Genomic DNA, 25,210 nt, shown 5'->3' with positions numbered 1-25,210 from the left:
TGTGTGCCCTCATGGGCTCGGGTTTTTTTTAGTCTGTAGGTCTTCTTGTGGTGTCCTTGACTCCTCTGATTCCTCTGTCCTTCCTCTCACTCTTCCACAGAACTCCCCAAGCTCCTCCTATTGTTTGGCTGTGGGTCTCTATATGTTCTCATCAGCTGCTAGATGAAGCCTCTCAGAAGACATTTAGCTAGGCTCCTGTTTGTAAGCATAGCAGAGTACCATTAGTAGTGACAGGTTGGCTCTCTCCCATGGGGCGGTCTCAAATTGGGCCAGTCATTGACTTGCCATTCCCGCAGTCTCTGCTCCATCTTTATCCCGACACACTTTGTTGTCTTTCTTTCTTTCTTTCTTTCTTTCTTTCTTCTTTTGGTTTTTCAAGATGGGCGTGGTGGCACACGTGTTTAATCCCAGCACCTGGGGAGGCAGAGGCAGGTGGATTGCTGAGTTAGAAGCCAGCCTATTCTACAAAGTGAGTCTAGGATAGCCAAGGCTACACAGAGAAACCTATCTTGAAAAAAGTCAACAAAACAAAACAAAAAAAAGACATGTGAATTGAAAGCTAGCCTGAATCCGGGACAGCCAAGGGCTACACAGAGAAGTCCTGTCTCAAAAAACAAATTAAAACAAAAAACAAACCAAACCCAAAAGATTTGGCCAAAAGAAATTAAAAAAATTTAGTGTATTATTTGTTTGATTTCTCTCCTGTCCCTCATTTTGAGAAAAAAACTCATGGAGCCTACGTTAGCCTCCAATTCATTATGTATCAGAAGGGTTGCCTTTCTGCCTCCACCTTCTGAGTGCCAATCTAAGGTTACATGAGTACACCACTGTTGCAGCTATTTTTATTTTTGTGATGCTAGGGATTGAACCCAGGCCACGGTACTGGCTAAGTAATCTCAATCCCTCTCTTGCCCCCTCCCCCACTAAGTAATTTAATGGGTTGCCTGACTTGAAGATGAAGCTTGCAAGGCATTATGTGAGGTGTGCTCGTGGTCACTGTATGGTGAGACTTGTTTCTGGTTAGTGTTAGACTTTTAAACTTTTCCATTGGTTGTGTGTATGTGGGCCGGCCTAATCCTGCCTTGGTGGTGGGTAGATATCAGAAGATAACTAGTGGGAGTTGGTTTTTTCCCTTACATCATATGGGTCCTAGAAAATCATCAGGCATGGTAGCAAGGACTTTGAACCAGCCCCTGAGCCATCACTTAAAAGACAACTGAGTGTCAAAAAGGAAAATAGTACCACTCCAGATAGTGGCTCAACAGGGCAGAGCTGCGCTTTTGATAAGGTGCACTATTGAGAAAACAGAAAGAGGCACAGTGGGGCAAGAAGCTCATTTGGGTTTTATTTTAAAGCAGGTGGTGACCACCACCAGAGGCCAACCTCTCAGTTTTTTCGATTGTCTAGTTGAAAAGAATCACAGTGAAGGAAATGAAGGAAATCACATAAAAGTCACTGAATTCTGAGACCACAGCAGGACCTTTGTGTAAGCAAAAATTTTTACCTAATTGGAGGGTAATAGAACATTTTCATAAAAATTCTACAAGGTGGAGGGGGGGGAGGCTTACTTTTTTTTTTTTTAGTTAATAAATGTTTATAGCATTTGACAGAAGTGAATAATATGTAATGTTACTTACATGAGGACTGAATTTTATTTTGAAATAGAGTTATACTTTTTTCCTCTTTTTTTTGTTCTTTGCTTTTGTTTTTTGAAGCCAGGGTTCCTCTGTGTAGCCCTAGTTGGCCTGGAACTCAGAACATGCATCTGCCTCTGAAGAGAGTGCTGAGATTAAAGGCGTGTGCCACCACTGCCAAGCCTCAGAATAATTTTTTATTTGATTTGATTTTATATATTTTTTCTGAGGCAGAATCTGACTGACTATATATAGGTGGCTGTCCTGGAATTCACTCTTTTCTTGCCTTTTTCCTTCCTTTTTACTTTCATCCCTCCGTCCTTCCCTTCCTTCCATCCATCCCGTCTCATCCCATCCCTTCTTCCTTCCTTTATTTATTTATTATGTATACAATACTCTGCATGTGCACCTGCAGGCCAGAAGAGGCATCAGATCACATTATAGATGGTTGTGAGCCACCATGTGATTGCTGGGAATTGAACTCAGGAACTCTGGAAGAACAGTCAGTGCTCTTAACCTCTGAGCTCTCTCTCCAGTGCCCCTTCCTTTCTTTCATCCTTATTCCAGGTTGGCTTTTAGCTTGCCTAGTAGCCAAGGGTGGTCTTGGATTTCTGAAACTTCTTCCTTTCTCAAATTACAGGCATTTTGCCATCACTCTAGTTTTATATGGTGCTGGAGATGGACCAAGCACACTACCAGCCCTTGTAGAACAAATTTTATTCAGTTACTTGCTTGGTTTGCATTAGACCTTTGTCATTCATGCTGTCAGTCCTTGGTTAGTGCTTTCTATTGTAATACCCTAAATTAAGCCTGGACCAGCTAACTTCTGGAATGCTGGGAGTTGTAGTTCTTGGAAAATAACAAAAGCATCATGGAAAGATATGGTTGCCTATGGGTTTGTCTTTATAAACCCCTACAACAGGAGTCTGGGAACACTCAGCTGGAAGTTCCAAGGAGTGGTCCTATAACCTAAGTCTGTCTTGGTCAGTATTTCATAAAACTTGATCAAATTTGGCTCAGAGTGGTGGAATTGTTTTTTCTCATGAGAATCTCAGGATTAATACTATCCATTCCTGCATGTAGCTTCAACGATCACTAGCTTTCTGTTCTTGTTTCATTTGATACCCATTTAAATGCTTTCCTGAAATAGATTTAATTTCCCGTTTTTTTAGTTGATATGTACTTAACATCATCACTAAGGTCACTTTTTTTTTCCTAGATAAGGTTTCTCTGTGTAGCCTTGGTTGCCCTAGACTCGCTTTGTAGACCAGGCTGGCCTTGAACACACAGCGATCTTCCTACCTCTGCCTCCCAAGTGCTGGGATTTTAGGAGTGCACCACCATGCCCAGCTACTAAAGTCACTTTTAAAACTATTTTATTTTCTTTTGAGAAACGATCTCTGTATGTAGCTTTGGCTAGCCTGGAACTCACAGAGATCCTCCTGTCTCTGCCTACAAAGTCTTGGGATTAAAGGTATATGCCACCAACACCAGCTTTTAAATTATTTTGAAATGTATCATTCAGTCCATTTAGCACATTCAGTGTGATATTACCACTTCTTCTTCCTGGTTCTAAAATTTTTTTTCATTTCTTTCTCCCTGAACTCTTGTAACCTGTAGTTGAAACGCTTTCTCTGTGTAGCACATTCTGGATTTCTTATATAAAAAGAGTCATGTGGCCTTTTGTGTATGGCTACTTTCATTTAACATACTTTAGCATTATACACATTATAATTTGTATAATTTTTTTGTTGAAACTAATTTTACTCCAACAAAATTAGAAAATTTACAATTATTTTAAAAAATGGTGGCTCGGTGAATTCTGAGTTTGAGGCCAGCCTTGACACAGCCAGAGCCACAAAGAGAAACTCTGGGAAAACAACAACAACAAAATGGCTGGAGAGATGGCTCAGAGCATAAGGGCACTGACTGCTCCTTCAGAGGTCCTGAGTTCAATCCCAGCAACCACATGGTAGCTCACAACCATCTATAATGTGATCTGATGCCCTCTTCTGGCCTGCAAGTGTACATGCAGGCAGAACACTATATACACAATAATAAACAAACAAACAAACAAACAAACATTAAAAAAACAAAACCAACAAAACAATTAATAGCTGGGTGTGGTGGCATATGCCTTTAATCCCAGCACTCAGGGATCGCTGTGTGTTCCAGGCCAGCCTGGTCTACACAGTTAGTCCAGGACAGCCAGGGAGACACAGAGAAACCCTCTCGAAAAACAAAGAAAAACAAAACAACCCCCTCCCCTCAAAAGAAAGAAAAAAAACAATAAATAAGCAAGGATTTTTCTGTAGCCCTGGTTCTGGAACTCTATAGAACATGCTGGCCTTGAGCCTGGAGATAAACCTGCCTCTGCCCACCAGGACTGGGATTAAAGGCATGCACCACCACCACCGCCAGGCCCAATGACACCTTCATGTGGACTGGGCACATAACTCATCATTTGGGAGGTAGAGAGCAGAAGGTCCTGAGTTTGAAACTAGACTCAGTTACATAATGAGAGTGTGCCGGAAAAAAAATAATTAGGTCTTTAGAAAAACTGGCCTAGATATGTGGATTGAAGCTTTTAGTTTAAGGCTCACTGGTGAGAAGTAGTTGTGTTCATGGGATGTCGGGGAAGCAGATCCTTCACCAGCCTCAAGTGCTCTTGTGCACAGTAATTCACACATGGCTACTTACTGCTGTGCTGGGGCTGCGGCTCAAGAGCTGCTTCCTGGTAGTAGAAGTCACACGTTGCTTACTCAGCGGCCCTGTTTGCTTGGTGGTGTGTGTCACACTAGCCCAGTGCAAATGATGCACAAATGAAGTAGTACCAAGACCTTTTCTTTTCTGTTTTTCGAGACAGGGTTTCTCTGTCCTGGCTGTCTCGGACTCACTCTGTAGACCAGGCTGGCCTTGAACGCAGAGCTCTCCACCTGCCTCTGCCTCCTGAGTGCTGGGATTAAAGATGTGTGCCACCATACTGTGCACCAAGACCATTTTTATCTGAAGAAAACCACAAAATTTTCCTAGGCCCTTTAAAAAGGTATGTGGAGAGTAACAACTAAATGTAAGAACAAAAAATAATGAAAAATTATAAGCTTTCTTTTGAAATAGGATACTTGTGAAACCTGCTTTCAATTCCCTAATGCTGGAGTTACAGCTGTGTTAGGAAATTTGAAAGTCAGGCTTTACAACTTCTTAGAAGATAAAATAGAGTTTTATGATAAAATAATATAAAATAGAATTGTATAAAATAAAGTTTCATAGTAATCTTAATAGATTGACTGTAAAGTATCTAAATGAAATTTTCATTTGAAAATATTAATGGTGGTGCTGGAGAGATGGTTCAGTAGTTACAGAGCATGTATATTGCTCTTGGAGAGGACTTCAGTAGGACCAAACCAAAGTTTGGTTTCCAGCCCCCAAGTCAGGTGGCTCATAGTCATTTGTAACTTCAATTCCAAGGGTTCCGGCACCCACACATTTGTGTGCACACATATAAATAAAATAAAGATCTTAATTCAGGTCCTATTTTTCTCCATAACCTCCTCCTCTGCCTTTATTACTTTGACACAAGGGCTCATGTAGCCCACAGCATGGCGTGTAAATTTTGAAAAATGCTAATAATTCTCAGTTCATGCTTGCCTTTTCTTCCCCAGAAGAAACACAAAATAAACACAACCCAATAATACCGCAAACCATTATACATTTTGCTGTCTTTCATCAGGCCAAATTTTTACAGTAAATGTTTATTAGTACTTACTCTGTAAAATGTTTTGTTCTTTTAGTGCCTATATTTATTTAGTGGTGCTAGGGTTTGGACCCAGGACTTTAAGCCTCCTAGGTAAGCGCTCTGCTACTGAGCTACATCTCCAGCCCTCATATTTCATTTTATAAATAGTGTTTGAATCTTGCAAACACTGCAGTGAAGAAAACTGTAACGTATTCACTGGTCTGGCAAGGTGGCTAGTAGATAAAGGCCTGCTGCTTAGCCTGACAGTCTGAGTTTGATCCCTGGGTCTACATGATAAAAGGGAGAATCATTTCTCCAACTTGTCATCTGACCTCCGTAGACTTGGCACATGTCTTTAACCTCAGCATTCAGGAGGTGAGGCAGTATATCTACTACAGGGCTAGTTTTAGAACATCTAGGGCTATACAAACCCCGTCTCAAAAAAACCAATAAATAAACAAATGAATAAATAAAAATTTTAGAAAGCATTCACTTACAATGGTTTTAGATTGTTGCTGAAGAGATGGCTCATCAGTTAAGAGCACTTGGTTGCTCTTCCAGATGGCCCATGTTTAATGTTCACCATGTACATGGTGGCTCACATCCATCTGTAACTCTAGTTCCGGGGAATCTGATGCCCTCCTGGCCTCTTCAGACACATACTTGCAGGCAAAACATCCACACACATTTTTTAAAAGTCTAAAAATGTTCTTAGGTTAGAAATAATATGTTCTTAGGTATGGTTGTCAAGTGATGTGTACTGAAAATACTTTGTCTTCTATTCTAGTGACCTAGAAGGAAAACATCACCATGGCTACAGAAATCGGCTCTCCTCCACGGTTTTTCCATATGCCAAGGTTTCAACACCAGGCACCACGACAACTGTTTTATAAGCGACCCGATTTTGCACAGCAGCAAGCAATGCAGCAGCTTACCTTTGATGGAAAACGGATGAGAAAAGCTGTAAACCGAAAAACCATAGACTACAATCCCTCTGTAATTAAGTATTTAGAGGTAAGTATAGTGAGTGTTTTCTAATGCCCAAAGTACCTGGGCTTTATTTTTGTTTGTTTTTTGGTGGGTTTTTTGGTTTTGTTTGTTTATTTGTTTTTTTCAAGACAGGGTTTCTCTGTGTAGCCTTGGCTGCCCTAGACTCACTTCGTAGACCAGGCTGGCCTCAAACTCACAGCAATACACCTTCCTCTACTGTCTTAAGTGCTGGAATTGATTAAAGGCCTGTGCCACCACACCTGGCTTCCTCTTTTTCTTTATTAAGACAGGCTGGGTTTGAAGTCCTGAACCTTCTCCATTCCCCAAATACTGAGATTAAGACATGTGATGTCACACTGGTTGATTTAGAAAAGTTTCTTGGCAATTTCATTTGGGAAATTAGAGTATGAAGCTAGAATTGGGAAAGAATAAAAAAGCCAAAAGCAAGATACAAGAAACTGTTTTGTGCTAATATAGTTGCCAGTCTATTCTCATCTTCTCCTTAATAATTTTATTATATATATATGATTAGATTGTTTTACTTGCATGTATGTGTGTCTACCATGTGTATACCTGGTGCCCATAGAGGGAGGAGAGGGTATGAACACCCCCTGGAACTTGAGTTGACAAGCTGTGGGCCATTTGGATACTGGCACTGAGGTCTTCTGGAGGAGTAGACTCTGCTCAACCACTGAGCCATCTCTCCAGTGCCCCCAGCCCCAATCCATGTATTAGGGTATAAGAGTGAGGGTGTGCTGGGGATCAAAAGTGAAGAGTAGGATAATGGCTGCTTGAGTGAGATGCTAAGCAGGGGCAGCAGGAAATCAGGGAAGTGCCATCACTTTTATCTGTGTTTAAAAAATAGCCTTGTGTGTGGATCTCTCTGCGTTCTAAGCCATCCTGGTGTATATAGGGAGTTGGAGTTGCAGGCTAGCCAGGGCTATACAGTAAGCTCTATTTTGGGGGTTGGGTGAGGGGGGTGGAGGGGAGGAAAGAATCATAACACATATGAATCCTGATTTTTCCTTTTTAAATACATATTACATTTGGGGGCTAAACAGGCGGCCCAGTGGTTAAGAGCGTGGGCTGCTCGTCTAGAGGACCTGCATCTGGTTCTCAGTGTGCACATGGTGGCCCATAGCCATCCAGTGTCAGCATTGTCTGGTATTCTTTTGACCCCTGTGGAATCCATGTGTGCATGTGTTCCTCGGCATCCACGTACATACACATGCAGGCAAATATTCATACACATAAATGAAAAAACATTAGATTTCATTAATAATTACATTTTACATGACTGTCACAAGACCTTATACTCATTCGTTAATTTGTTTTTTAACAGAACAGGATATGGCAAAGAGATCAGAGAGATATGCGGGCAATTCAGCCGGATGCAGGTTATTATAATGATGTGAGTATTAAGTTCTGTCACACTAGCTTACTAAAAACCTCCTTGTTTGGCCGTGTAAACCTCTAAGCATGTGAATTCAGGTTCAAAGTTGTCTTTTTCTTTTTGTATTTTTATAATTAACTTATTTTCAAAAGGGTAATGTAGTGTGCTTATATTTACCATGATTTAATTTTGTCTCAAATATACCTTTAATGATGAGTAAACTTTGGGGGCAGAAAGCGATGTCCAAAGATTGAACAGCCTCAAAGTCTTTTAATAGAAAATTTAATTTTGTTGGGTTTTTGCAAACCTGCTTTACTCTACTGACTTTGAGAAGCAATTTAGGAAATCTGATACTTAAACAGACACTGAAATTAAGTTCCAGGTAATACTAGTAGGTATTTAACTTTCTTTTCTTTCTTTTTTTTTTTAAATAGTTGGTTCCACCTATAGGAATGTTGAATAATCCTATGAATGCAGTAACAACAAAATTTGTTAGGACATCAACAAACAAAGTAAAATGTCCAGTATTTGTTGTGAGGGTAAGTATTCTGATAATATATTTATTTGAAAAATCAGTCCTTAATTTTACAAATGTATTGGACAACGCTGGATAAGGTGGTATAGGCCTTTAATCCCAAAGCAAGAGGATCTCTGAGTTCAAGGTTAGCTTGGTCTACACATTTCCAGGATAACTTGGACTATATAGAGAGACCCTGACTGAAAAACAAACAAAAAAAGGATTTGACAAAACAAAAATTAAACATTATATTAAATGTGTACCTAAGATAATAGTTGGTTTGCTAATTACAGTTTTACTTAAAAAAAAAAACTATTTTCATTTTTATGTGCAGCATTTTACCTGCATGTATATCTGTGAAGGTATCAGATCTTGGATTTACAGACAGTTGTGAACTGCCATGTGGGTGCTGGGAATTGAACCCAGGTCCTCTAGAAGAGCAATCAGTGCTCTTAACCACTGAGCCATGTCTCCAGCCCCAACAGTTTTACTTTCTAATCCATTCTTTTATCCATTTTGTTCACTAATGGTAGGATAATGTGCTCTGAATTGTTTTTTTTATCATGTTACAATTTCTATTTTATTTTGAATATGTAGGTTCATACCTCAGCAGGCCTCAGTATTAGCCTTGAATAGTTAGATGCCTTTGTTGCTGTTGGAAAAGCAGCAGCCCAAGGTGAATGAGAAGCTGTCAGGTGTTGATAGGAAATGATGTTTTAGGAGAGCATGGTACATCATACTCAACAGCTCTGTGAAGGCGCCTAGTAGTTTCTCTGGAATTTATAATCAGGAATTTATTCACATTGTTTCTTAATATTTTAAAGGGATTTTGCAGTAAAAAAATTTCTACCATATTGACCATTCACCTTGTTTTCCCATAGATGATAGTGTAATCATTGTCTTTTTTATTTCATTTACTTTCTCATTCTGATTTTTAAATTTTTTATTTAAAACATTTTTTTTAAGTCTCCCAAATGCTAGTATTAAAGGTGTATGCCACCACTGCCTGGCTTTCTTATCTGTCTGTCTATCTATTTATTTATATGTTTTGTTTTTCAAAACAGGGCTTCTCTGTGTAGGCACTGGCTGTCCTAGAACTCACTCTGTAGACAAGACTGGCCTTGAACTCAAAGAGCTTCTTGCCTCTGGCTCAAGCCTAACACGAAAAGCATGCCACACAATCCTATTAAAAAAAGAGATTTATTTGTTTATTTTAATTAATTAATTATGGTTTTTTGAGACAGGGTTTCTCTGTGTGTCCTTGGCTGTCCTGGACTCACTTTGTAGACCAGGCTGGCCTCGAACTCACAATGATCAACCTGCCTCTGTCTCCCCAGTGCTGGGATTAAAGGTGTGTGCCACCACGCCTAGCCTAAAAGATTTTTTTTTAATAAGCTGGTGGTGCATGCCTTTAATCACATCATTTGGGAGGCAGAAGGTAGCATATCTCTGAGTTTGAGGCCAACGTAGTCTAGATAATTAATTATAAGCCAACAAGGGCAGGGCCCTCTTTCCAAAAAAGAGAGAGAAGCTTTATTTTACTTTTGTGTATGTAAATGCATCGTGTGCATGCATTGTTTGTGAAGGGCATTGGATCTCCTAATCTGGAGTTACTGGCATTTTGTCAGCTGCCATGTTAGTGCTAAGAATCAGATCTAGGTCTCTACAGGAACAGCAAGTACTCTTAGCTGTGAAGCTGTCTCCAACTATGTGATTTCATTGTAAACTATGTGTGTACATGCATGCGCATGTTAATGCAGGTGCCTTCAGAGGCCAGAAAAGGGCATCCAGTCCTCTGAAACTGATGTTGCAGGTTGTGAGCTGCCTTATATGGATGCTGGCAACTGAGCTCAGGCCTTTTAAAAGATCCATTGAAGCTGGGCGTGGTGGCGCACGCCTTTAATCCCAGCATTTGGGAGGCGGACGCAGGTGGATCACTGTGAGTTCGAGGCCAGCCTGGTCTACAAAGCGAGTCCAGGATAGCCAAGGCTACACAGAGAAACTCTGTCTCGAAAAACCAAAAAAAAAAAAAAATCCATTGAGCCATCTCTCCAGCTCTCTTGTTTCTTATTTTATTTTTAAACTTAGTATTATCTTAGAATTTTTATTGCTGTGTAGAGACACCATGATCACAGGAACTCTAGTAAAACAAAAAATTTAAATGGGCCTGGCTTACAGTTTCAGAGATTTAGTCCCATAAATGTCATGGCAGAAGGCATGAAAGCATATAGGCCAACATGCAGTTGAAGACTGAGCTGAGAATTCTACATCCTGCTCTGTGGGCAGCAAGAAGACTGATTGACACTGGGTAGAGCTTGAACATATATTAGACTTCCATAGTGACATATTTCCTCCAAATAGGCCAGCCACACCTAATAGTGCCGCTCCCTATGGACCAAGCATCCAAATCCATGAGTCTGTGGGGCCAAACCTCCTCAAACCACCAAAATTATTGCTGTGTGTGTGGAGGGGAGTCTCTCCCCCATGATGTATATACATGTGGAGGTCAGGATCACCTATGGAGTTGCTTCTCTTTTACCTTTATGTGGGTTCTAGGAGTTGAGCTCAGGATGTCTGGAGCTGGAGCTAACAGGTGGTTGCGAGCGTTCGGAACCTAACTCTGGTCCTCTGGATGAGCAGCAAGCACTTTGAACTGCTGGAGCATTCTCTAGTCCTTTAATATCCTTTATAATACAGAAAACCTTTTGAAATGGAATCCAAGGAGCTTGTATGTTTATTTTTCCCCTTATTTATTAGGGCTAGAACCTAGGGCCTTGCATTTGCTCTGAATTACATCCGTTGCTCCCCACTCCTTAAGAAAAAACAAAACAATAAACTTCAGGCTGGTCTTGAACTCATTTTGTTTTTGTTTTTCTAGACAGGGTTTCTAGACTGTGTAGCCCTAGCTGTCCTGGACTAGCTTTGTGGACCAGGCTGGCCTCGAACTCACAGCGACCTGCCTGCCTCTGCCTCCCACGTGCTGAGATTAAAGATGTGTGCAACCAGGCCTGGCAGAACTGTGTGTATATTAGAGACACAGTCTCTTGAAAGTTATTAAGAAATGAAGCCTGTGGGGTCTGTATTTACAGTGTGGTTGACTGCAGAATAGATGGGGTTGGGGTGATAGCGGATAACAAAATCTGGGAAGATAGGAAGAGCTTTATTCAGACAAATCATAACATGCATTTATGTCATTTTCCAAATAAGCTTTGTTTGATTTATTTTATTGTGTTTCTTTATTCCCATGTTTTTCAGCTATCAGTTTTTACTTAGGGTAATAGAACTGTGACGTTTTGTGTATTTATATGTTTTATGGAAAATGAGACTGAACAAAAAGGAAAAATGAATTATATACACACAGACATGTGTTTTTATGAATTTATCTTTTGTGTGTGTGTGTGCGTGCGCACGCACACTTTAAGTCTCACTCTGTAGCCCAGGCTGGCATGGAACTCACTGTGTAGACCAAACTGGCCTTAAATTCATAGAGACCTTCCTGCTTCTGCCTTCTAGTACTGGGATTATTAGTGTGTGTCACCATACTTGGCAAAAACAAATTACACATTATATTTTAACTAGCAAGTATATCACAGATTCTCTTCACCATACATACTGTAACATTAAAATAGTCTTGTATTTGTTGTTCCAGTGTGTTTAGTTTTTCTTTTCTTTGTTTTTCCTTGTATTTTGTGTATTCAGGTAGGCTATTAGTAATGAACTTGGGCAGGCCTCATGCTCATTATATAGCCCAGGCTGGCCTTGAACTGTCAGCATCTACGTATAACAACCTTCTTTCCTGGCAGCCCCGATTCTTGTTTACTATTTAAATAATACGGCCTGAAACTTGGCATTGCATTTAGAAGAGTATAAAATAACTCTGTGTGTGTAGTCTTGAGATTGAACCTAGGGACTTATGTATGCTAGGCAAGTGTTCTGCTGCTCAGTTATAACAACTGCATAATGTGGGATTTTGCTTTGGTCCTCCCCCCCCCCCCCAAAAGGATTGCACTGTGTACTTCTGGCTGGTCTGGAAACACACGCACACGCATGCACACGCACACACCCTTGAACCTTTGAACCCACTTCCAGTCTGTTAACCACTACAATTATAGGCATATGCCACTAAGCACAGTTTATTTTTTGTGTGAGATCAAATGCAGGGTTTTTGTGTTTTCTAGGCAAACTAGCCCCTCTTGTAACTTTTTTTTTCTTTTGAATGTTTTTGAGGCAGGGTTTCTCTGTGTAGCCTTGGCTGTCCTGGACTCACTTTGTAGACCAAGCTGGCCTTGAACTCACAACTCTGTCTTCCCCAAGAGCTGGAATTACAGGTGTGTTCCACCACACCCTGCTGACTTTGTTTTTTGAGGCGAAGTCTTACAGTGTAGCTGAGGCCTGCCTCAACTGGTGATCTCTTATTTATCAGGCTGGCAAGTGCTTTTTATATACCACCACACTGATTATTTTCTTTATATATTTTTCCAATAACATGAAAGATGTCCTTATTTTTCATTCAGTCATTTTGACTTTAATAGTGATTATTCACCTTGTTTATATTAGTCTACTGTGTAGCCTATAAAAAAGTGAAATCTTTACATATAACTTGGTTTTTAAGTACATAGATGTATTCACATTACATTTCATTCTAAATTTAGCTAATGAGTCAGGGTGCTAGTGCTTTCCTTGTAATGTATGATCCAAAGTCTTTTCTGACAGTCTACTTACAAAGATACATTAACTATGAAACTCGGTATTGCCTACTTTATGTTGATTATTTAATATTTTATGAAAATAGACTTGGGGACTAGAGAGATACTCAGCAACCAAAAACACCTGCTGCTCTTGCAGAGGAATCGAGTTTAGTTCCCCTCACCCATATTGTGTAGCTCACAACTGCCTGGGACTCCAGCTCAAGAGGATATGACACCTTCTTCTGGCCTCTATGGGCACCTGCTAGCTATAGTGTTTTTTACACACACACACACACACACACACACACACACACACACACACACACACACACGCACACTGTCCCTCCCTCCCTCCTTCCCTCCTTCCCTCCTTCCCTCCTTCCCTCCTTCCCTCCTTCCCTCCCTCCCTCCCTCCCAAATAAAAACAAGAACAAGCAAACAAAAAGCCTTTGAAAATATTTTTTAAGGGCCTGGAGAGGTTAAGAACACTGGTTGTTCTTCCAAAGGTCCTGAGTTCAGTTCCCAGCAACCATATGGTGGCTCACAACCATCTATAATGAGATCTGGTACCCTCTTGCGGCTTGCAGGTGTATGAGTAGGCAGAGCACTATACTTTAAAAAAAAAAAAAAAAGAGCCAGTTGTGGTGGCCCATGCCTTTCAGAGGCAGATGGATCAATGTGAGTTCAAGGCTAGCCTGGTCTACAAAGCAAGTCCAGGACAGCCAAGACTACACAGAGAAACCCTGTCTCGAAAAAACAAAACAAACAAATAAAAACCAAAAGAGAGAGAGAGAGAGAGAGAGAGAGAGAGAGACAGACAGACAGACAGAGAGAGAGAGAGAGAGAGAGAGACAGAGAGAGAGAGAATTTCTTAAATTAGTCAAATTGGAAGACTTGTGCTTAGGTGTAACCTGTCTTCTTTTTCCTGCTCCAGTGGACCCCAGAAGGAAGACGGCTGGTCACTGGAGCTTCTAGTGGAGAGTTCACCTTGTGGAATGGGCTGACTTTCAACTTTGAAACCATATTGCAGGTAACAGTAGCTACCAGATGGTAGCTCATCTAAGAACTCAAGTAGACAACTTCATTGGCCTTGTAAAACTAATTAATTGGACAGCTTACTTCTCTGAGTACTATAGGTTCCTACCAACCTCAGCCATATATTCTCTTACAGAAAAACTTAAAAAGGTTTTCTGTTTTCACAGGCTCATGATAGCCCTGTGAGGGCCATGACTTGGTCGCATAATGACATGTGGATGTTGACAGCAGATCATGGAGGATATGTGAAATATTGGCAATCCAACATGAACAACGTCAAGATGTTCCAGGCACATAAGGAGGCGATTAGAGAGGCCAGGTTTATACACAATATACCATTTTCTGTAGTCCCTATTGTCATGGTTAAATTACTCTCTAAGTGTATTCTGGGTGCAGAGATGCATGGGCTCTCTCAGATTCTGGGAAACTTTTTGCACCTTATAAACACAATATTTCTCTTTGTTTTCACACATTCACCATTTTGCTGGCACCTTTCTGAATTAGTTTTGTCCTGGTATCAGCCTTTGCAATATGTTAGAGATGTACTGTCTGCCACATTTTGCACTGGTTTTCTCTTTTCATTTATGGTTAATAATATGTGTACGTTACTCCTTTTTATTATCTACTGTGTAAGACAAGAATATTCCAAATAAAGAATTCAGTCTTTAATTATACAGCTGAATAAAATCTAAAGCCTACAGAAGTCACCTTCAGAATCCACACAAAATTCAAGGGAAAAAAAGGCTTAAGTGAAGACCTGGTTGGCTTGGTTCTGCCACGACTTCAAAAAGAAAGTATAGGACTAAAAACCTCACAGATAACTCTCTGGACGTGGCAAACATTAACGGATTAATGAATGGGTTCTTCATGCTTTGCAGCTGTAAGCACACCTTTGTCAAAGAAGACTCTAGGACTTTCCTTCTGATTCACTGTTGATAACATGACATATGCAAATGTATGAGTGGAGTTAAAACACTTTCAGTGAGTTGTATGTTTTTACGTAACAGTGAGAAATGTATAGTAAACCTGGGAGAGTTTCACAAACAAGCCTGAAGAATTGCTGCAGCCTCAGAATAAAGCTAAGCAGCATTCTTTTAAGGTTGTGCCATCTACGCCTGGGAAGAGATTGACTTTAGAAATACCATTGGCAGTCACTTGTTGCTACTTTCAGAATCTACAGAACTTGTTGCATACACATGTTTCTGCTTTAAAGACTTGCCCTCAGTGTCGTGCTCATAATTTTTTTTTTTACCGTTAGTCATTCAGAAGTTCAAGGGAGTTCATAAGTTCACTGGGAATCTTGATGGTTTCTCACAGACAGGAAGAAAACTGGCTCCCTCATGTGAAACAGTCATTGAGTTTAAAACAGAAGTCTGAATGCATATTTTAAAAGTTTTCATTTAAAGGTACAGTGTTAATGGGGTTGCTTTACACCCAGAAGAAGATAAGAGGTTTTCAAGAGCCTTTAAATTAAATAAATGAGAGACATTATACATAAGGATGTTGAAAAGATAGTTTTACTAGCCTGCTTAAGTGTTTTAGCCTTTCATTTTTGAAGTTTAAGTGTCCAAGGCAGAAACTGATGCTCATGTTTCGAGCAGTATTTCTCTGGTGTCTTAAATGACTATATGCAGGAATTTTGTTAAGAGTAGAATACATTAATTTCACTGTTCAGGCAGCTCCCTATGTTTTATTGATATAGGAAATATACTAAAAGGAGCACAGGTAATGTTAGGACTAGTAACGCACTGAGAAGGTCTCTCAATAGTGAGAGAAAACTGGAAAAAAACCCTATTCTTTTGAAGTCTTTTGATGAGATGCGTATGTTAGCTGACTACATTCTCTTTAAGGGCGTCTTCACTGGATACTTCCTTCTCCTATTTATAACGCAGCACAGTGTCTTTATTTTTCCCTGTCTGAGAAGCATGGATGATCTGTTAAATGCTGACTTCTTTCCCCTGCTGTGTGTCTTCATGTAACAGTTTCTCACCCACGGATAATAAATTTGCTACATGCTCTGATGACGGCACTGTTAGAATCTGGGATTTTCTTCGTTGCCATGAGGAAAGAATTCTCCGAGGTATGTGTACTAACAGTACTGATTGAAATATTTAAATAGGGAAGGCATTTGTGTTAAATCATCACACTACACAATATTGGCTTGTATCTCCATTAAAGTATTTACATTTACCATCCCTGTCAACAAAACACAGCTGTTCTCTAGCTTGCATTCTTTGAATTCTTTCAGCTACAAATTAAATACAAGCTCTCCTTCTTCCCCATCACGTGTTTATCTTGTGTGATATCCTTTAGGGAAGTACTCTTTCCTGACATTGACATTTCAGAATAATAGACAACTCACATATTCATGGCAGCCCTTGTATAGGTAACAAATTAGCTGACAAAATAGAGGTATTTGTGGCTGTACTTCTTGATAGTTATTTATTTACCCCCCTTTGAGAGAGGTTCTCATCATGAGGCTTAAGCTGGCCTGGAACTTGCTGTATAGCTTGTGCTAGCCTGTGCTAGCCTGAAGCGTGAGTCCTTATCTTGGACTTCCAGTTCTGGGAGTGCAGTTGTGCTTCACTGCAGCTGGCGTACATGGAATTTGTACAGTGGGGCTGTCTGCATCCTTTATATGAATTCTGAGTGTGTAGGAATTAGTTGTGTTCTGTATATCAGCACAAACATTACAGTCTCTGGGTTCCATGTTAGTCTGATGCACCGAGAGTTCCAGGCCAGCCAGCACTATGGAGTGAAACCCTGTCTCAGAGTAAAGCAAACAAACAAAACTAAACTTTAAACAATTTAAGAACACATTTCAAGCCAATATCATTGGATATGCTTTCACACTGGCTTGGATCCATGTACAGAGATGCATCGCTGTTGCTAGTGGAGGGATCTTGTTGGTGCCTGTCAGATTGAGGGGTGCTCATGGTGTGCCATGCAACTTCAGAGTGAGGCAGCCTTTGAATGCTTAGTCTGAGTTATTTTATGGACCTATGACCCAGAAGATTTAAATGACACATTCAAAATAAAATAGGCCCAATATCACAGCTCTAATCTTAACCACTTGACTTTTAGCTTGGATCTTTCCTCACTATTCTTAGAAATCTTTGCCATTAAACAGACATAGGTTAATATTTTGTAGGCTTTGAAAAATCCTTAGGATGAAAGAAAAAAAAATTCTTTTCTAGACAGGGTTTCTCTGTGTAAGCTTTGGCTGCTGTGGGCCCAATTTGTTGAGTAGGCTGGCCTTGAACTCACGCTGAGCCGCCTGCCTCTGCCTCCCTGAATACTTAAGGTGTATGCTACCACACCTGGCTAAAGAAAAAAAATTATTGAAAACAATTCTGAGAAATTAAAATGATTAATTTCAAAATACTTTGAAATATTGATAACAGACATCTCATATAACACCTCTCAACAGTTTATATTAAAAGAAAATCTTTTATATGTTAATATTTCTTTCATCTTACCAGTGAAGAGCTATTTTTTTTTTTGAGCTATTCATTTTTTGATAGTAAAAACATTTCTATGCCTAGCAGCCTTTGTGAAATTAAGTGTTACAACTATCATTTTTGTTTTATTTTGATTTAGATTTGAGTTAGGTGAACCTTTTTATTACTAATTTGACTCCAGGTGAATTTACATAAAATAGGTTCTGTTAAGTAGACAATACAAACTCAGGTATATTAATATCATCTATTAATTAAATGAGTGTTTTATTCTCTTCATCAGGACTGTCTATTTTGGGCTTTGTATAGGTGTTAAAATATGCACAAAACCATGCTGGATCCCCATGTACTTACAGGATTTGTTCTTGTCATTTTCTTACTTGTAGAAACATTTTTTTTACTCTTATGGCCCTAACTACCTCAGTGAGTAAATATATGAGGCAAATGTGAACATACTCAACTGAATTCATTAAACAATCCAAGCAGTTTTGAGAGCAAGTCTCACATAATCAATGAGATTTTAGATTTTAGTTACCATTTTCTCTTACTCGGCTTTCTAAATTCTGTGAAGCTAAGAGCCTTTGTGATTATGGGAGATTATCTCTAGGAGAATTCAAAATTGTTCAACAGAAATTAGAAGGAAAGATCTGAAGTTATCTCATCAGAAAGAACATTGGATCCCAAGGCCAAATTGAGACAAGGCGATCAGAAGATCAGTTCCGCCTTCTACAATGTCAGCTGCCCTATATTAAGAGCAGCAGCAGTCAGATAGTGTACCCATGCCCCCATGCCCATCTGCAGGCAACCAAGCTTACACCCGTCTCTTATGGTTTGTGTCAGGCACTCACGTTGAGAGGTTAAGTATTTAGAAATTCAAGAAAACACTTGTTGAGGGGAGGTGATGATCATAGAGTCTAAGGCTTTATCGCATATTTAACCTTTCTCCATCATCCGTAAAAACCAGACTTTTACTCCAGATTCTTAGTGATAAAGTATTTGTTACCTCATGTTTCCCCTTTCCAATAATAGGTCTAATTTTTAGAACATTCTTCTCTTATGTTGGTAATCTGCTTCTCTATAACTTGTTCTTCCGTTTGGAATATCGAAGAAGCAAATAAGAAGCAAAATCATGTAGTGTACGCCTAGAATCTCAGCCCTTGAGAGGTGGAGGACAGCTGGGCTACACAAGACACTCTCAAAAAACATAAACAAAACCACCCTCTGTAGTCTGGTCTGTTTGACATCCAGTTACGTATTTAGAAATCACAATCATGTCTTTTTCTTTCTTGAAGTTTTTCAGCTTTCAGCACACAGTCTTCTGTAGAAGTTATAATGCCATACTTTTCAGTACAGAATATACAGTTACTCTTTTTTTTTGGTTGGTTTTGAAATTGTTCTTAAATCTTCATGTAAAAGAAGTTATACAAAAGAAACATAGCTGGGTGTGGTGGCGCACGCCTTTAATCCCAGCACTCAAGAGGCAGAGGCAGGCGAATCCCTGTGAGTTCGAGGCCAGCCTGGTCTACAAAGCGAATCCAGGACAGCCAAGGCTACACAGAGAAACCCTGTCTCAAAAGAGAGAGAGAGGAGGGGGAGGGGGGCAGGGAGAAGCACAGTTATCTTTAAGATGGACATAGAGCAATTGTTGGGGGGTTTGTTGTACAGAAGCTTTGGTTGGTTGATGCATAAGTTTATGAAATTGAATATAGCACAGAATTGGCACATCTTGAAAATGTCCCTCATGTGCTTAAAAGCAGAGAGCAGGGCTGGAGAGATGGCTCAGAGGTTAAGAGCACTTTCTGCTCTTCCAAAGGTCCTGAGTTCAATTCCCAGCAACCCCACTGTGGCTCACAACCATCTATAATGAAACCTAGTGCCCTGCAGGTATACATGCAGGCAAAATACTATATAAATAATAATAAATAAGTCTTTTAAAAAAAAGCAGAGAGCAGAGAATAAAGTTAATAATACTGGTAAGAGCTAGGCGTTCGAGGCCAGCCTGGTCTATAAAGCGAGTCTGGGACAGCCACGGCTAACATAGAGAAACCCTGTCTAAAAACCAACCAACCAAACAAACAAAAATCTTGTTAGAAAATGCTTGTTGACATAGAAGAGGGAAGAAGACCTGCAGCCCTGTCTTTAAAGTATACAAACTTTCTCCTGCCAAGTTGAGAACATGCAGTCAGTAAGAGTGCGTCAATAAAGTGCAGTAAGTGTTGTACTGACTTTAAAAAGAATCTACTCCAGAAACTCACTGTACTTAAGTTTTTGTTGTACCTTCTTGATTTTACCAGTAATAGGCACACTGATGAGAAATATTATAAGTACTTCATTTAGCATTTTCAGCAACCTTTTGGCGTAAGAACTGATTACTTTTCACTTTACAAGTGAATGACATGGTCACTACAGAGTTAAATAAATCTGCCAAAGATCATTCATCTAGTATTAGAAGTAGGGCTAGGCCAAGTGCTGGCGCCTTTAATCCCAGTACTCAGAGGCAGAGAGGCAGGGGTATCACTGTGAGTTCGAGGCCAGCGTGGTCTACAAAGAGAGTTCCAGGACAGCCAGGGATGTTACACAGAGAAACCCTATCTTGAACAAAACAAAACAACAACAAAAACCCAAGAAGTAGGGCTCAGGCTGGACGGCAGGCTGTTTGGTTTGAGTTTACTGCTATGTTTATCTTACTTATTTTAGCCAAGGACACAGGCACATACCCAACCACTGAGCTATATCCCTTGTATTTTCTTTTTTTAGGTTTATTTATTTATTACATACAGTATTTTGTCTGCATGTACACCTGCACACCAGAAGAGGGCACCAGAACTCATTATAGATGGTTGTGAGCCACCATGTGGTTGCTCAGGACCCCTGGAAGAGCAGACAGTGCTCGTTGAGCCATCTCTTCCAGTCTTATCCCTTACATTTTAAAAGAAATGTCATCATAGATTGTCTGCCTGTGCTATGGTGATAGAGTTATGAAGTAAAGATTTGGTTAGGGGAGTGTGAGCAGAGTTTATATAGGGAGCTGGGTAAGAACGCTGGCTGCTCTTCTAGAGGACCTGGGTTCAATTCCCAGCACACACACACGGCAGCTCACAACTGTCTGTATCTCTAGTTCTAAAGGATCTGACAAAACACCAGTGCACATAAAATAAAAACAAGTTAAACAAAACAAAGAACTGTCCATATAGTTTCTTGTCTTTTTTATGTACCACATACTGAATCATAAAAACATTAAATCATAACAAAATGTTGAGACCGAAAATGGGTTTTAAGATAGTTGCTACGATAATATATATATGTTCATGTTCAAGAGGTAGTACCTTGGATGGGGAATAAATGTGTTGGTATGTGCTTGTTTAACATGCACGAAGTCCTGGGTTCGTTCCCCAGTATCACATAAAACTGAGGTAGTATAGACCCGTGATTTTAGCAGTTGGGAGGTGGAGTTAGTGGGATCAGAAGTTCAAGGTCACCCTTTGCTATGTAGTATTTGAGACCAACCTGGGCAAAATGCAACTTTGTATCTAAAAGCAAATCAAAACCAAATCTGTTTTATTATTTCATTTTGCTTTGCCTTAAGAAAGGGTCTTATTATGTATAGTCCTGGCTGATCTTGAATTCACTATGTAGTATTTACTGTTCTAGAACTCGATGGTGCTCCTCTACCTCACCTGCCCAGGTGCTGGCACGCTCTCTCTCTCTCTCTCTCTCTCTAGATGTATTTATTATGTATACAGCGTTCTGCCTGCAGGTATTACATGCCAGAAAAGGGCACCAGGTCTCATTATAGATGGTTGTGAGCCATCATATGGTTGCGGGGAATTGAATTCAGTACCTCTGGAAGAACAGCCAGTGCTCTTAAGCTTTGAGCCATCTTTCCAGCCCCGCTGGCCTTCTCTTTACTCTAGTACTTAGTGAGAGAAAATGAACCTACATATTCACACAGCTTAATATAAAGTACAAGCCAAGCGTGGTATCACATTCCTTTAATCCCAGCATTTGGGAGGCAAAGCAGGCAGATCTTTGTTGAGTTCAAGGCCAGCATTCTACAAAGTGAGCTTAGGACAGCTAGGGCTATTATACAGAGAAACTCTGTCTGGAAAAACCAAAAAAGAGACACAGGAGAGAGAATACAGCACTTTTTGATAAATTTCTATGTATAGTTTTTGATTGCTTTCAATTTTGGTTTTTACTAAATAAGCCTCTACTACAAATATTTTTTTTTTAGTTTGATAATAGGTTTTTAAAATGTGTAAAAGATGTGTTTGTGGTTTGAGTATTCAGAAAAAAATTGTGATCCTCATTATGAAGAATTTACTTATTACCTATCTATAACATTTTTATAGTATTTGATAAAATTCTCTATCTGACAATACACAAACAACATCATCTTTATAATGTAGTGTCTGTGTTAGTGTCTTGGTTACTCTTCTTTTGCCATAAGAGGACACCTTAACAAAGACAACTTGTAGAAGAGTTTTTGGGGTTTTTCAGTTTCAGAGGGTTAGAGCCTATAAACCGTCATTGGGGGAAAATGGCAGCTGCAGGCAGCATGGCACGGAAAATAGGAGCTGAGAACTTGTATCTTGAGATACAAACATGCAAGGAAGCCAGTGGGAACAGTTTGAGTCTTCTGAACAGTCAAAGCTTGTCCCCCGTGACTCACATACTTCAAAAAGACCACACTTTTTTTTGTTTGTTTGTTTTTCAAGACAAGATTTCTCTGTGTAGCCTTGGCTGTCTTGAATTCGCTTTGTAGACCAGGCTGGCCTCAAACTCACAGGGATCCACCTGCCTCTGTCCCTCCAGTGCTGGATTAAAGGCGTGTACCATGGTTTAGAAGTCCAAAATCTCTAGACTCAAGGCAGGTTCCTGTCACTTTCTGCAAAATCAAAAAGCAGATTACATACTTTCAACATACAGTGACACAGAAGGAGAACTAGGGGCATAGTGAGGAAATACTGGACCAAAGCAAGACTGGAACCCAGCAGGGCGAACTCTCAATCCTACAGCTCTATGTCCAATGTCAAAAGGTATAAATGGCTCTGTCCTTTCAGCTGCGACATACTCTCTGCCTCTTGCTTGTGAGTCAAATTGTAGGCTCTTAGCTACCGCTTAAGTGTCATGTCTGTTTTCCTACTGTCTGCTGCCATGTTTCCTTCCTTAATGGTGATGGACTGCCCTACCCTCTGAAACTATAAGCCCCAAATGAGCGCTTTCTTTGTTAAATTGCTGTCATCACGGCATCTTATCACAGGGATAGAGAATTAGCTAAGACACTGGAAACTACTCTGGGCAGAAAGTGTGCTAATAGAGAAATACTCACTTAATACATCTCATTTAATCACACAGCCAGGTTGATTCATTTTACACACACCAGTCTATTTTCTGTTTTGACCAAGAGTTTGCTGACGGTGCTTTTCTCTGTTCTATTTCCTGGAAATACTGGGTCCTCTAAACTCATATCTAAGAAGGAAATGACAAAATATAACTTTAGAAATACATCATTTAAGAAATTAATGTTCTCAGTAATGGGTTTATATATGCATTCATATTTTTATAGGAATTTAAATTTTCTTTTAAGCTTTATTCCTTCCATCTTTGCTTACTTAAATGTACATAAAATGCAACATTGTTTTGAAAACAAATGTGCAATCTTGGGATGGCAGAACTGGATGCTGCTGTAATATCTAATGTCTCTTTGTTTTTGTTTTGAGACCAGCCTTTACTGTTTAAACCAGGCTGTCCTGGAAATCGTCATTGCCCTGCCTCAGCACCCAAGTGCAAGGATTATGGGTGTGTTTATTTTGAGACAGGTTCTCCCCATTTAGCTGTGGCTCAACTGGAACTCTTAGTAGATCAGGCTGACCTGAAACTCAGAGATCTGCCTGCCTTTTCCTCCTGAACACTAAGACTAAAGGCATGTGCACACTGGCCTTGGTTTTGTGCTTTAATTACGATTGAGGAGGGACAGTATTGAGGATACAGCTTAATTGGTGTTTTCTTAATGCACCAAGCCCTGGATTCATCTATAACACCACACAAATGTGTACAAATCTGTTAGCAGGAAGCAGGATGATCAGGAGGTTTTTTTGTTTTGTTGTTTTTTTTTTTTTTTAAATATTTATTTGTGTGTAGTGCTCTATTTACATGTATGTTTTTATGACAGAAGAGGGTATCAGATCCTATTACAGATGGCTGTGAGCCACCATGTTGTTGATGGGAATTGAACTCAGGACCTTTGGAACAGCAGCCAGTGCTCTTAACCACTGAGCCATCTCTCTAGCCCCAGCCTCTTTTAGTGTAGAGTAACTACCAGGACTATTCCTGGGAGATTCTACTTTAGTCCAGTACGTATGTACGTACGTATGTACGTACGTACATACATACATACATACATACATACATACATACATACGATTTGTTGTACAAACTATTGGGTGTCTTTTTGTTGAAGTTGTGTTAACATTTTCTTACTGTCAGGGAAATAATTTTTGATAGATTTTTATAATATTTAACCAACTGCTTTTCTATGTAGTTTCAAAAGAAAGTTGAGGATGTGGTGTTGCCTGTTCAAGGATTCAATCCGAAATAATGTCCATGTACATGTTGTGTTTCATCAAGACTAGACAACATGGGGTACCCTGCTCTAGTTCTGCCTTACTCATCTAAGCTAAGGTCTCAGTGAGCCTAAAATTTGAGGAGTTAGGGCTATGCTGGCTGGCCAAGCAAAGCCCAAGCCATCCTTTTCTCTCTGAGACCCTTGCAGTGCTGGGATTCCAGGGGGCACGAGCACACCTGCCCTTTTACCTGGGTGCTGGGCATCTTCTCATTGTGGTGCAGCAGGCGCCATCTTCAGCTTTGTGAAGCAGAACCTGCATTAGCACAAGCTAGTTGCAGACTCTGGTGTGAGGGGTCTTCCCCCTCAGGTTTTGGGGTTACAGGCATGTGCTAATATGCTTGATTTGTACTACACACAAACACACACACCATAAATTGTACCTGTTATTTTTTTATGTATTTACACTAAGTCCATCTTAACTACTTCTATGATAAAATGAAAAATTTCAGATATCCAGAGATTCCTTCATACCTCTTTCCCATCTTCGAATGCCAAGTCCTAGCTTTGAAAAATACTTTCATTAAATTATTATTTTTTCTTTTCCTAGTTTGTTTATGGTTTCCTTTATCTCACCTTTTGTTGGTTAAACTGTCTTAATTTCTTTGATTGGTTTACCTCAATTTTTTTTGAAAATATATTTATGATTAACATCAGCTGCCAGCTTTCTGCTACTCAGTTAAACATGAGACAAGTCAGTATACCAAACTAAGCGTGCTGGCTTGTTTACGTAGCTGTGGCTGCCTTGGGGGGGCCTAGGTAAGATATCTTGACATCACCAGTTTAAGATCAGTGTAGAGAAAGTAGTGTCAGTTTCTATGATAAACCACTGACCAAAAGGCAACTCGAGGAAAGGGGTTATTTCCTTCATCAAAGGAAGCCAGAACCAGAACCTGGAGGCAAGACTAAAGCAGATCTACAGAGGACGCTGCTTCCGGGCTCCTTCATTCATTGCTCATTTGGCTTTCTTATGGAGCCTTGAGCCAGAGTTGGCACTGCCTTATTACAGTGGGTCCTCCTCCTGTGTCAGTCATCAATCAAGACCATTCTCCATAGACGTGCTCACAGTCCAATATGGTCTCCGCAGTTCTTCAATTGAAGAGCCCTCCTCTCAGGTGACTCTGGTTTGTGTCC

General features: G+C 40.0%; 1 protein-coding gene across 13 annotated transcripts in view; it reads left to right on the top strand.

The window, feature by feature from the left end:
- Positions 1-25,210, top strand: part of WDR33 (WD repeat domain 33) — a 103,825-nt gene that overhangs the window by 12,552 nt on the left and 66,063 nt on the right. For 5 of the 13 annotated variants that reach the window (XR_014778970.1, XM_084780555.1, XM_084780559.1 and 2 more), the window contains 6 exons: positions 6,158-6,384; positions 7,703-7,771; positions 8,188-8,292; positions 13,893-13,988; positions 14,161-14,312; positions 15,976-16,073. Coding sequence is in view for 12 of the 13 variants with exons in the window: in XM_084780555.1 (XP_084636681.1) it covers positions 6,181-6,384; positions 7,703-7,771; positions 8,188-8,292; positions 13,893-13,988; positions 14,161-14,312; positions 15,976-16,073 (724 nt within the window). In the remaining variant the exon portion in view is untranslated. Of the gene's footprint in view, positions 1-1,355; positions 1,487-4,500; positions 4,681-6,157; positions 6,385-7,702; positions 7,772-8,187; positions 8,293-13,892; positions 13,989-14,160; positions 14,313-15,975; positions 16,074-20,208; positions 21,085-25,210 lie in introns of those variants that run through there. The other 8 variants (XM_084780562.1, XM_084780566.1, XM_084780561.1 and 5 more) reach the window with 5 other exon arrangements.

This window comes from Acomys minous, assembly GCF_964271855.1.
Source record: "Acomys minous genome assembly, chromosome: 4".
Taxonomy (NCBI): Eukaryota; Metazoa; Chordata; class Mammalia; order Rodentia; family Muridae; genus Acomys; species Acomys minous.
This window is presented reverse-complemented; position numbering and strand designations above follow the sequence as displayed.